Here is a 13,017-nt window from a genome sequence, read left to right as displayed (position 1 = left end):
CTGGACCCATGTCCAGTATGGGATGGAATGGGGATAGGATGGGAATGGCATGGGATGGCATGGGATGGCATGGGATGGGATGGGATGGGATGGCAATGGGGATGGGAATGGGGATGGGATGGCAATGGGGATGGGATGGGGCTGGGCAGGGGGCCCAGCTGTGATACACCATGCCTGGGCAGGGAGAGCTGGCTGAGCAGCCCTGGTTATCCACTTCTGTCCTCGTGCAGGAGCAACGCACCCCGGTGCAACCAGTGCCGTGCCAGCAGGGCAGAAATCGCTATGAACCTCTGCCCGTAATTAGCACATGTAATTGCAGACACTCTCTGATTAGCAGGACCTCAGAGCCGGGCATGCCAGGCTGCTTGACAGCGCTCGCGCTGCTCCTGCCTCAGAGTGTTCGCCTCCCCGGTTGGTGATGGCTTCACCCCCTGGGCCAGGCAGTGCCGCGGGGCTGGGAGAGCAGGGCTGGCCTGGCACGGGACAGTACGGTGCACAGTGGGGCGGTGGGAGCAGGCTGGGGACAGGGGTCAGGCATAGGGGACACACTGCCAGTGCAAACCCATCTCTCCTGCACGAGCAGCTGCGGCACCTGGCTGGGCAGGAGCTGAGCCATTGGGACATAATTAATACTTGCATCCATCTCAGCTGGATTTGTATAGTGCCCTTGGTCCCACACTGCCCGGGAAGGCAGACTGCTCCATGACCTTCCTGGGGGCAGCAGCAGCAGATGCTGTACTGGCACTGCCTCCTCCGTGGGGTCACAGCCCCAGCGTGGCCCCCGGCTTGCCCCCATGTGCCCTCCTCGCCCCACCACCGCCTGCAGCGGGAACACCCGCAGACCCCTGCCCTGCCCCACTCCAGCCACTGGAGCATTGAAGACAGATGGAAACGCTTCCTTCTGCTGCGCGGTCCCTCCCTCCCTCCCTCCCTCCCTCCTCGGGCTGCGAAGAAATTGCGGGGATGGCAGCTCGGGAGTGAAGGGCACAGCAGGGTTTGGAGGGCAAAGAGGGGTGGCCAAGCTGCAAACACCCCTCTGCAGCTGGAAGGCACAGCAGTGCCCACCTCTGCATGCCCAGGATGGGGCATGAGGTCCGTGGGCAGCATCCACGGCCGGTGCCTGCTCTCCTGGGGCACCCAGTTCCCTCCTGCCCCTGCCCTGCTCCCCTGGCCCAGGTGAGCACCCCAGCCCATACCCAGAGGGGTCCCCCATGCTGAGCCCCGGCCTGGGAGGAGGAAGACCCAGGGCAGGAAAGAGCCTGGTGGCAGGGACACCGGGGTGCAGGCAAGGACATGGATGCCACCCGCAGCACTTGCTTTGCCACCCTGTGGGTGCAGGTACAGGTGGCAGAGGGACAGGACAGCATGGGGATGTGCGGGGTGCCCCTGCCCTCTGGGGGTGACCGACTGGGGAGATCCCTGTGCAGCCGAGCACAGCACCTCGCTACAGCTGCTGGCAGCTGCTCCCAGACCCGTGACACCGCAGGGACCGCGATGCTCCAAGCACAGCCAGGGTACAGCCGGATACAGGAGGAGACATGGGCACATCTCCTGCCCCCAGGGCTGCCCACCAGCCCTCCGCAGCCACTGTCATCCACGTGCCTCACCCAATGCCTGACCGCAGCACCCACAGCGCCTGCATCACCCACAGTACCTGCAGCACCCACTGCCCAGCCCACCCTGGGGGCACGGCAGACATGGCTACTAATCCTGCCTGTGACCAGGGCAGGGAGGCCGCAGCCTGATTGCAGCTGCCCAGACGAGTGTGGCTGGCTCAATTGGAGCCGCGCGGGCCTCCAGCGCGCCCGGCACCGTGAATTAAACTGCTAATGAGCTGCTGGCTGGAGGGCCAGAAGTTAGTGATTAATCAGGGGCTCTGCTCTGACCAGGCGTGTGCCTCCTCTCCCCTCCTGCCCTGCACGGCCCAGGGGCTGGTGGCCAGCAGCCTGCCAGCGGGTCCCCCCAGCCCCTGCTCCCTGCCTGCCCAGCCACCGTGGGCAGGGGCCAGCCCGGCTCTCCAGCCCAGCTGAGCTCCCCGACACAGAGAGGGGTCCCCAACCCCTGTGCCACTGGGACACAGCACCCACAGGTCCTCCCAGCCTCTGGCTTTTCTGCCTCCCCCCCTCCTCCTGTGCTCGCCTTCCCAGTGCTGGCATCAGGAGGGAACCTTTTGTTCTGCTGGAAGAAAACCTGTTGAGTCCAGCTGAGCTTAGTCAACGCCTAACAGCCGTTCAGGTGCAAAACATGCTCCGGCGTGCATCTGCGCCCGGAGAGGGGCACGGTGAGCCGGGGGTGCGTCCGCCGAGGGGCCCTCCCCACCTGTGCGAGGATGGCTGGGGAGGACCAGCCATGCAGGCAGCGATGTCTCCTGGGGACAGGGCAGGCACATGCAGGAGCCCCCCACTCCCAGCGGGTTGGGGAGCAGGTCCAGCCCCCCCACCCAAGACCGACAGCACGGTGCCATGTGCCCTGGCTCAGCTGCAGGGCCATCCTCACCTCCTGCTTGCTGCCGGCACGGCGATGCAGCTGCGGGCGGACAGGGCCGGCAGCGCCCTGCCTGTAACCGCTGCTTGCGCAGCACACCGGGGCACGGCTCAGAGCACAGAGGGAAGGTTTTGCAGCGTAAGCAGGGGACAGCCACCCACAGAACCGCGTGGGGAGCTGCAGGGAAGCTGCACAAGCACGAGCCTGACTCTGCTCCCCCGCTGTGAAGCCCTGGCTGGCTTTCCTCCCCTTCACAGCCCTTGCAGTAGTTAGGATGCGGCAGAGGTGTTGGCACCCTTCTGCCCTCACACCCTCGCTGTGCAGCCCATGCAGGGAGCGTGCCCCGCGGACAAGCTCGCCGCCTCCTCCCCAGCGGCATGTCGGGGCAGCGCCTGGGAGAAAAGGCCAGAGACCGGCAAGGAGCAGGTTAGAGAGACGCATGTTCTCCCCTATTGCACAATTAATCATGAGAAGTTTTTCCTCCTTTCGTGCATGAAACAAAATTTGGCAGGGCGCTCTGACCACAGGGACTCGCTGCTTGCTCTCCAGTAAAAAACCATCCACATCTGGCAAAGAAATAACCTCAGAGCATCCCTATGTGCGCAGGCGGGGAGAAGCAACGCTGGGCCAGGCAGGAAATCCCAGCGGGGCTTGGTCCGCAGCCCCCCATGCAGCGGGCACCTTCAGCCATATGCTCCTGCTGTTTGCGCCCCCCCCCCCCCAGCCCTCAGCACGCACACGGCCATGCTGCTCTGCCAGCGCCATCGTCCCTGCCTGCAGGCCCTGTTATTCCAGTCCTGGACATATAAATGCCCAGGCAGGGGCGTCCACCCCCTGCCAGCTGCCTGGGTGCTGGCAGCAGCCCCTGCATCCCTGCACGGGCTCTCCTCCCGCCCCTGGCTGGCTCCCCCTGCCCGCTCCAACCCCCAGCCTGGCCAGAGCCTCAGCCTGTCCTTTCCCAGGGCAAGCTCAAGCCTCCCCAGCAGCATTCCAGCTATTCGTTATTGGAAAAAGGGGGAAATACGGTTTTCGACAATTATTGTTTTTTCCACCTGACTGGCTGCAAACTTGTTAATTTTTTTCTTTAATGTGTGAACAGTGTCGACGGCAGCTGCATGTGAAATGACTCGATGCCCTATCTGCGGGTCCCTGGCTGGCTTTCAGTGCTCGCACCGCAAACATTGCCTTCTATAAATAAAGGCCTATATCTCATCAATGGCAGAACAGCAGAGCTTTATATAGTTGTCTTACATAAAACCGTCTCTCTTTATGGGCTTCAAACCATTTGCGTCACTTAGTGCAGCTCCGTAAACCTCCTGCTCCAGCCGCTCCCCCGTGGAGGGAGACCCGGCACGGCTGCCCCGTGCCCCACGCTGCCGGCGGGGAGCCCGGGGTCCCCACTCCGCCCGGGGCTGCCCCCCCTTCCCCCGCAGGGCCAGGTGGCAGCTGTGTCCTCATCCCCCCGCCCCGCCGCCTTGGCACGCGCCCGGCCTTGGCACTGAGTGCCAGCATGGCAGCCGGCACTGCCAGGCACGCCGGCGCCTGGGGATGGCCGGCTGCGGGCCAGCGCCACGCACCCTGCCCTTGTCACCCTCCCTGTCCCTGCCACGGGTCCTGGGGCAGCGCAGGCAGGGATGCTGGGAGGTGCCGCTCCGTCCCCCATCACTTGGGAATCAGGGACCCGAGGGCATGGGGTGACCCGGGACGTGGTGCCAGGCTGGGGGACCAGCCAGCTCCCAGCAGCTCCGTCTCTGACATGCAGGGGACACGAGCCCAGCCGGTGGCTTTCCACCCCACTGCCCAGCGAGCACCTGGTGCGGGGGGTGCTGGGTGCTGCCCCCATGGCCATGGGGCACAGGTCCCAGCCCCAGCCCGCACACCGGCTCCCGCGGTCCCCGGGGCCCCTGGCTTCGTACAGCAGAGCCTGCCCCTCCGGCTTGCCGCAGGCGCCTGCGTGCACGCACCGATGGGTCGCGGGGGGGCCGGGGAGTCCTGCCGGGGCTGCAGCAATGCCTGCCTGCAGGGAGGCAGCCGGCAGCCGGCCAGCAGCGCAGGAGCCGGGGGGACAGAGCAGCATAGTCCGTGGTGACAAGCCTCTGTTTACCCCGTGCCACCCCAGCCGGCTACCCCAGGTGGGCAGGCGGCCGGAGCCAGAGGGACACAGGGAGCAAACAGCATCGTGGCACTGGGACCCAAGGTGCACTCTGCCCCGTGGCTGCCCCCAGTGCCGCCTGGCCATGGGATCCCTGCCACAGGTGACGCTGGCCCCAAGGATGGGGTTGCAGCAATGCCCTGCCAGTCACGGTGCCACGTGGCATCCAAACACGCCGCTGGCACAGGGCACCTGCACCCCAGCTAACCCTGCCCCATGCCCAGAGTCCCCATGCCCAGAGTCCCCATGCCCAGCTAGCCACACTACACCCCATGAACCCCCACCCCAGCCAGCTACCCTGTACCCTGTCAGCCCACAGAACTGTGTCCCCACTGCCCCATGGCCCCACAGCCCTGTGGACCCATGCACCAGCAAGCACCCACTCCCAGGACCAAGCCCCCATGGGTGCCCCGGCCCCATCCCTCCCACAGCCGCCCGAGGTGCCCACCTCACTCTGCAGCCAGCAGCACTGGGGGAGCACCGCCCCACAGACCCCCACGGGTGCCCTGACCCCGGGGGACGGCAGTGCCCCCAGTCCGCCCAGCCCAGCACGTGGGACCGGCCTCGTGGCACGTCCTGCGTCCCCGGGGGAGCCACACCAGGCGCGGGCGTCCTGGCCGCTGGCTCCCCCCTGTATTGGAGACAGGCTTATTAAGTGTGTGATATTAAATTACCCAGATAAGAGCGTAAGAGCTTTTAAAGTCAATTCATTAAATATAATTATGAAGAGAGCTTTTTTATGCTCACAGTGATCCGATCTCAATCAGGGAGACGGTGGGAAAGCCGCCGGCTCCTCCAGCATCTCCGCTCCCCCGCCGCGTCGCCTCCGCACCCCCCTGCTTCCTCGCCTCGGCCCCCACCCATGGGGAGCCAGCACCCACGCCACGGCCCTCGCTGCCCGCCCCGCTGCTCCGGCACCCCATTCCCGGTGTCACTGCTGGTGCCAGTGCCGCACCACCCAAATGGCATAGGCGTCTGCCCAGCAAATGGGTAGGAGACTGGAGGCGATGGGGGAGAGCTGTAAGGGCTGGTGGAGTTGAGGAGCAGGGCAGCGGGGTATGGAGATGTCCTGGGGCAAGAGGCAAGGGTCTGGGGAGCTGAGCATGGGCTCTTCCCAGCCATGGGCCCACTTCCCTGCAGGATCCGACTCCCTCCCCGTCCCCTGCGGAGCAGCCTCCTTGGGGACCTAATGATGCATCCCTGCTCCCCAGGCAGGCGGGGTGTGCCCTTCCCTCTGCTCCCACATTCATTAATGGTGCTTTGCAACCAATTAATACCTGTCAGCCAGGTGGAGGCTGCCCCAACCCATGTCCAGATCCCTCACGCGCAGCCCAGATGGCCCCACACCAGCCCTTCGCACCGGGACCCTCCTCTCGCCCTGTGCACCCCCAGCTGCAGCCTGGGGTACAGCTGCACACAGGGCTGAGCCCGTCTTTCCTGGGGGAAGCCACGAGGGAGCGGGGGTCCCAGAGACACCTCAGGAACCCCACGCCCCTCACACCACCCAGCCATCCAAAAGACAGCTGGATCACCAAGACACCCAGTGTCCCCTTGCCATGCTGCCCCAAGACCCAGTGTGCTGAGGGGCTTTGCAGTGACACCCCTACGTTCCGCCAGCCCCTTGCTGTCCCGCCTTGGTACACCAAATCCTCATCACCCCCACAGCCACCCACGTGCTGCCACAGCCCCAGCACCACAGGGTGAGGAGCAGCAGCCCGGCTGGCCGGGAGCAGGGTGGACCCCGGGCTGGGGTCCCCACACAAGGCTCTGGCGGGGGCTGCTGGGAGCTGCTGGACTGACATTTATTTTTAGACGCAAATTGTATAAATTAGCATTTCTCAGTGGATTAAGCAGCAGGAATTGTGTAAAATTAAATGGCAACGAATTGCATTAAAGTCCCCCGTTTTCTGGCACAAGCAGCGCCTCGAGCTGTGCCCGGGCAGCTCATGTGTAACAGCGCCGGAGCTGCTGCTGCCACTGCTCCGGACAGGAGCACAACCAACCCACGGCGTGTCTGCACCACCCGGGACACAGACCTGGGGACGCACAAGCACTGTGGCGGGGCTGTGAGGGTGGGGGGCTCCAGACGAGCTGCAAGTCCCTGGGGAGGTGTCTCAGGCGCTGGGCTGGGGCTGCAGGACATGGATCCGCTGAGCAAAGCACGGTGACCGAGACGGGCACGGCTGGGCTCGGCCAAGCAGCTCACAGGCATGCGATTGGCGAGGGATGCTCTGGGCTGTCCTGGGCACCAACGCTGCCAGCCTCAGCCCAGCCAGCCCCTGCCATGGGCAGCAGGACACCCACCAAAGCCACAGCCATGCCACCCTCCAGGGGGGATGGTGCTGCTTTGGGACCCTTACAGCACTGCCTGGCCCCTCCGTGCCCCAGCCAGGGCAGGTCCTGCAGTGCCTGGAGCCCAGTGAGCGGCTCAGGGGTACCCAGCAAGCCCCCTGTGCCCCGGTGCACACTCAGCCCTGCACAGGTGGAGGGGGAAAACGGGGTGGGCGAACGTGGGGGGCTGAGCAGGCATCAGGCGGGGCAGGGCAGGTGAGGAGCAATAAGTCCAGTTCTTTTACCCAGAGTAAAAATAGGCTGAAAATGTGACATTTATTAAGTACAGTTCTGGCAGAAAGGTCAGAGAGAGTCCCCGCATCGGGAGCGGTGCAGGTTGCAGGGGGGATGGCCGCAGAGCCTTGCTGGGGAAGGCAGGGGCAACAGCCTGCCACCCCCTGCCCGCCACCCCCCCCGCCAGGATCTCTCGGGGTGCACATGGGGTACAGCCAAGGATGCTCCCCCTGTCTCGGCACAGGGGCTTCCTCCCCCAGGGCCTGCATGGGGTGCAGGGGAGACCCCCTGCTCTGCCCATATCCCGGGCAGGCGGGAGGCCCTGCCTGGAGAGCCGGGGCTGGTGCCAGCTCCAAGCGGCACTGCCAGCTCTCAGCAACCTCCCCGTTCCCCCCCAACCTCCAGCCCTGGCAGGACTGGCTTCGGCAGCCACAGATCAGGAACAAAAGGCTTTTGACAGGGAACGCGGTTTTGAGAAAGGCACCGGGCTCCCACCCGGCCATGAGCGGAGCCTCCTGCCACAGCCGCTGCCGGCGAGCAGGCGGGATGTTGCTGCCGGCCTGGGGGGGACCTCCACGCACCTCCTCCCACGGCCCCCAGACCCCTGCCCACCCAGCTGCCCATCCCCCCTGTCCCCAAAGCACTGCTGGGAGGGAGTAGGAGGCTTCAGCTGCAAACAGTGTGATGCCTCGGCAGGTCCCTGTCGAGGGAAGGCAAGGCTTTGGGACATTGTATGTGGCAGAGAGAGGTCACATCTTCCCCCTCCCTTCCCACAGTGCCCCCCGACGTGGCCAGCACCAGCCTCGGGCTGTGGCCGTACCGGGGTGCCAGGCATGGGGGTGAGGGCGGGCACAAGCCACCTGCCGCAGCTGAGCCCCAACCCCTTGGGGAGGCTTCCCAACCTCCCGCTTAATGGCATGTAAAGAGTGCTATCGGTTTCCCGCACTGGGGCCACACACTTTGCTCCCTTTGCACTGCAGCTGCGCTCGCCCGGCTGGCAGGGCTCTGCACCCGCCGCCCTCGCCAAGGCACCGGGCAGCATGCTGGCGGGCACGGGGCAGCGGGCAGGGGCAGCCCAGCCCCGCACCCCTGGGCTGAGCAAGGATCGGGGGCCTGCAGAGCATGACACAGCTCGGGGGGGGGTCAGAAGGGGCTTCGGCGGGGCTCCGGCATGGCCCTCCAGCAACCAACGCAGGGGGCACATTTGTCAGCGGGGCTGCAGGGGAGCCTTGCTGCAGCTCAGTCCCTGCCGCCTAGGGAGATTTACAGCCCAGCCGGGCTTTATTACATGGAAGATGCTTACGCTGGGGATTTTTTTCCCCCCATAGTTTCTTAATTTGCTATCCCATAAAGAATGTGGATTTGTGACGTTAAATAGGGGAAGATCATTTACCACTCGCGGCTCTTACTTAAAGGATCCGCACGAGTTATTTATCGTGTGAGCACAGGCTGCAAGCAGCAGTGCGAGGGGACACGCTCCAGCCTCGGCGCTGCTCCTGAGCAGGCAGCTGGCCGGCAGCGGCCCCACGGCTTGGCCACCCATGCGCTGTAAAACTTCCAGCCTCTGGATGAAGTCCACCTTGTGCTCAGAGGGAAGGAAGGACCTCAGCACTCCTGCAAGCACGGCTGCAGGAAAAGCTCCTTCCCTTCTCCCGCATCCCTGGAGACGCAACCTCTGCTCCAGGGGCTGCTTGCCATAGGCTGGGTGCCCTGGGACCCCAGGCCATTTTCCCCTTTTGGATGTTCTGGGAGCCCTCCATCACTGCTGGGACACGCGGTGACTCACGTATCTGCCCACTGCAGCGGGGGTAGAAGAGCTTTCCGAACATAAAGGCACACATGGGTACCCAGGTCTGGGACCAATGAAGCCTGGAGCTCCCCGCCGCATGACGGCTGAATGCAGGGCAGCCTGGGTGCCCCTGCGTCGGGGCCACAGCTGGGAGGCACGGGAGCGCCCAAGCCCACACATCACAGCTGGGGCTCACCCTGCCTGCCAAGCAGCTCGCACTGTGTTTCAGTCATTCCCAGGAGGCACGAGGGACCGATTTGGCTCAGGGAACGGGAGGAGTAGGAGGCTCCAGCTGCAAACAGTGTGATGCCTCGACAGGTCCCACTGCTGCCTGGCAAGGCTTTGGGACATTGTATGTGGCAGAGAGAGGTCACATCTTCCCCCATCCCTCCCCACGCCCATGCCCTGCAGCCTCTCCTGTCCCAGGTTCCCCCCTTTTCTCCTGGCAAGTGAGAGGTGAGAGGGTTACCCCTTTCTGCTGACAGCCCCTGATGCCTCAAAGGCCGGGCTGGAGGGCTGAGCTGGGGACAGGGGGGTGGAGGCTGCGGGAGCCCTGGGCTCACCTTCTTTGGGCCATGGGCTGGGGATTGGCTAGCACTAACCATCCTTATGCCTGAAGCCTGCTCCAGTGCAGGGTGCCGGCACACCAGAGCCCGGCTGCCCGGGCATTCCCAGGGCAGACTTGTAACCAGTCGAGGCAGGCAGGCCAGCTGGTCCTGCATGGCCACCCGCTGAGAAACCGGGTCCTGATGACTGTCCTGGCAGTCACCCTCTGCTGCCACGCAGCGCGGCACACGCCACACACCGTGTCCACACTGCAGGAAGCTTGTACCCAGCCCCATCCGCCTGAGCTCTGCCCTGCCAGCCTCGCAGCACGCACCAAATCCCATTGCCATGCTGTGCCGCTGCCTAGCACAAGGCTGGGCTCGCTGCCTCCCCCACAAGCCAAAGCTGTGCAGGATCCCCCAGGAGGACCCTGGGGCTGGAGCCTGCTTGGCCGAGCCACGTGCAGGACTGTCCAGCACCAGAGCCCCCTGCTCCCAGCCCCGCTGAACCACACTTCTCCCCGGCAAACTCAGGCAGCTGGTGTAGAGCAGGCACAGAGCCCATCAAAACCCCGAGAGAAGTGGGGCTGCCGCCCCCCGCTGCCCCCTACTCCTTCCCACTCCACTGCAGTGCCCCATGCCAACCCCCTGCACAGGGCAGCCCCCCCCCAAACGGCGCTTTCCCAGGGACAGCATCACCCTGCGCAGTAAGCAGGCGTTGTACCGATGGGCACGAAGTGAAACAGGACATGCTGCATCAGCCATTTCCAGCCCCACGGAGCCTCCTCTTCCCCCCCAGCATCCCGCACAGCCCGTGGCATCGCATCCCCCTCCCTGGCATGGAGCGGGCTCCGGCTGGCAGCACTGCTCCTGGGAGCGTAGCAAGCCAGCCGAGCAGGAGCCCCTGGCAGATGTAGGAGAGAGGCGGCTCATTTCCAGAGTCATTATGGTCTGAAAAGGGTCCCATCAGGTATTCCGCCCGTTCAGCACATTTATTTTCCCAAACCACAGCAGGGATTTGTGATTCCAGGCTCAATATTAGCGAGAGCGGCACACTGGCGGCACCCCACCGGGAGCTCGCTGCCTGGGCAGGCAGGGCGCTGCTGGGAGGAGGCCCCACCGGCAAGCCCTGGGCAGCCCCCCGCTCACCCAGCTGTAGCCATGCCTCCGGAGCGGCACCGCTCCGCATGTGTGTGCGCACACATGTGCGTGTGCAATGTTGGCAGCCTCCAGATTCACACACATCCCAGCGCCAACCCCCCAAACGCAGGAAGGCTCCCCTGTGTGCACAGGGGTCTCTGCCTGCCCCCCCAGCCACTCTCGCTGAACAAAGCACCCTGCGACAGAGCACTTCAACCCCGGGGGAAGTGCAGGCTGGAACAGGGTTCTACAGCACAGCTTTCCCCCTGCCCACTGCACACCCACCTTGGGAGCTGCTGAGCCCTGCTCCCCCCTCCGCCCCGGCTCCTGCCTGTGAGCCCCTCCAGCACGGACCTGCTGGCAGCCCGGTCCTGCGGCACAGAGCCCTACCCAGAGCTCCCACAGAGGATCCTCTCTCTCTCTGTCCGTGTGAAACTTGGAGGGAAACTCAAACAGAGGGAAATGCAAACTTCAGCAGCTGGAGCGAGCCAGGGAGCTCTGCTCCGGCAAGGCGCAGCCGGGTGGGTGCCCCCCACACCAGCGGGGGCCCCCAGGGAAGCTGAGCCAGGTGTGCACTCACCACAGTGAAATCACGGGATGAGCAATTCTCGCCGCTGAAGTTGCAGCTCTTGAGCATGTCATCGAGCTGGTGGCCAGTGCGGTTGACGATGTCAGCCATGTCAGGGTCGGGGTAGAGCAGGTCCGTGGCCTTGTGGCCATCCCGGTCCTTGGGGGGCAGCCCGGTCATGTTGGCCAAGTGGAAGATGTCGGCATCGGTGAGCGCCGAGTGGCGGTAGCGGTTGATGTTGCAGATGGTGATGGCGGGGAAGACCATCTCACGGATGGCCTCCTCGTCCAGGGCCATGACGTGGGGGTGCTCCAGGTAAAGCAGTGCCGACTTGGCTGCCTGGTAGAGGAAGAAGGCGAGCGAGGCCAGGAAGGCGAACGCCCAGAGGGTCTGGCGCACGCCCAGCCGCCCCGACCGGCAGATGTGTCCCAGGCCGTGCAGCGTGCTGGCACTGGCGAAGGCAGCCAGGTCCCGGGAGCGGGGCCGGGCGGGCTCCTCGATCAGGCTCTCCTTATCCCCTTCTTCTTTCTCCTTCTGCTTCTCATCCTCCTCGGCAAATTTGATTTTACACACGATTTCAATCGGCATCTGCCCCGCACAGCCGGTGTGCCCAGCCAGCGAGCTGCCCCCTGGCACGGGCACCGGCTGAGAGCCCGGCCAGGCGCTGAGAAGGGGCTCGGGTCCCCCCCAAGGCCCAGCACGGCGCCGGGAGGGCCGAGCCGTCTCGGGAGGGATGCGCAGCCCCTCTCAGCAGCTCCGAGCCGCCGCTTCCCTCTTGTCTCACTAGTCGATCGTCTCCTTGTGCCTTCGCTTATCAGCACAAATACAGCTGTCAAAAACCCCTCTCTCTCCTCTCCCTCGCTCTGTCTCTCTGCCTCTCTCCTTCGCTCCTCTCTGGTTAAGACCCCAGCAGATACAGGCAGCATTTAGGCATCATGTGCTAATAAAATCCAGGGAATACTTAATAATTCAAGACATGTCAACATTATTTCATCGTCAAATAAAGAGCGAGTGCCAGAGAAAAGAGGCAGTGTGAAGGGCCCGGCGCCTCCGGGGCAGGGAGCCGCGCTGCGCCCTCTCCCCAGCCCCGGCTCCGAAGTGCTGTCGGAGCCACTTGTTTGAATGGCTCGGGAGCTGCCGGAGCCGTGCCGAGCGGAGCCGAGCCGAGCCGTGCTGTGCCGTGCGATGCCGCGCCGTTCCGTGCGATGCCGAGCCGCGCCGCTCCGCGCCGCGCCGTGCCGGGCGATGCCGCGCCGTGCCGGGCGATGCCGAGCCGAGCCGAGCCGTGCCGTGCCGAGCCGTGCCGTGCCGTGCCGTGCCGAGGCGGGCGGGGCACGGAGCCTGCCCCCCGCCGCCGCCTCCGCCGCCGCCGCCTCCGCCGCCGCGCTCGCCGCCTCGCCCCGCCGTGCCCCGCCGGCCCGTGCGCCCCGGGGCAGAGCGCGGCTCGGCGCGGCTCGGCTCGGCGCGGCTCGGCGGGGGCGGGCAGCCTGCGGGCAGCTCGCCCAGCGGCCCCCTCCTGCTCGCCCGCCTGCGGACTCCTCCTGCCTCGGCGGCTCCCTGGCCGTTAACCGCCTCCCTGCCACGGCCCGCCGCGCCCCAAGCCGGCGAGCGCTGAGCCCCGCCGGTCCCGGTCCCGGTCCTGGCCACGGCCCCGCCGAGCCCCAGCCGGCAAGCCGCCGGCGGAGCGGGGCTGAAGATGGGGCGCCGGTAGTGCACCTCCCCGCGCCCCCCACCCCCCCCGTGCTCCTCGGTGCCCCGGAGCCGGGAGGGCGGC

The 13,017-nt window shown here is 65.5% G+C and overlaps 1 protein-coding gene across 1 annotated transcript in view; it reads right to left on the bottom strand.

Annotated features, from left to right (window-relative positions):
* Positions 1-11,831, bottom strand: part of ASIC4 (acid sensing ion channel subunit family member 4) — a 28,224-nt gene extending 16,393 nt beyond the window's left edge. Inside the window, exon 1 of the mRNA XM_059820120.1 lies at positions 11,256-11,831. Within this exon, the coding sequence (XP_059676103.1) occupies positions 11,256-11,831 (576 nt within the window). The remainder of the gene's footprint in view (positions 1-11,255) is intronic.
* Between the last annotated feature and the right edge of the window lie 1,186 nt (positions 11,832-13,017).

Source organism: Gavia stellata, chromosome 8, assembly GCF_030936135.1.
Source record: "Gavia stellata isolate bGavSte3 chromosome 8, bGavSte3.hap2, whole genome shotgun sequence".
NCBI classification, from domain to species: domain Eukaryota; kingdom Metazoa; phylum Chordata; class Aves; order Gaviiformes; family Gaviidae; genus Gavia; species Gavia stellata.
Note: the sequence above shows the minus strand (reverse complement) of the source record. Positions and strands in the feature narration are given on the sequence as shown.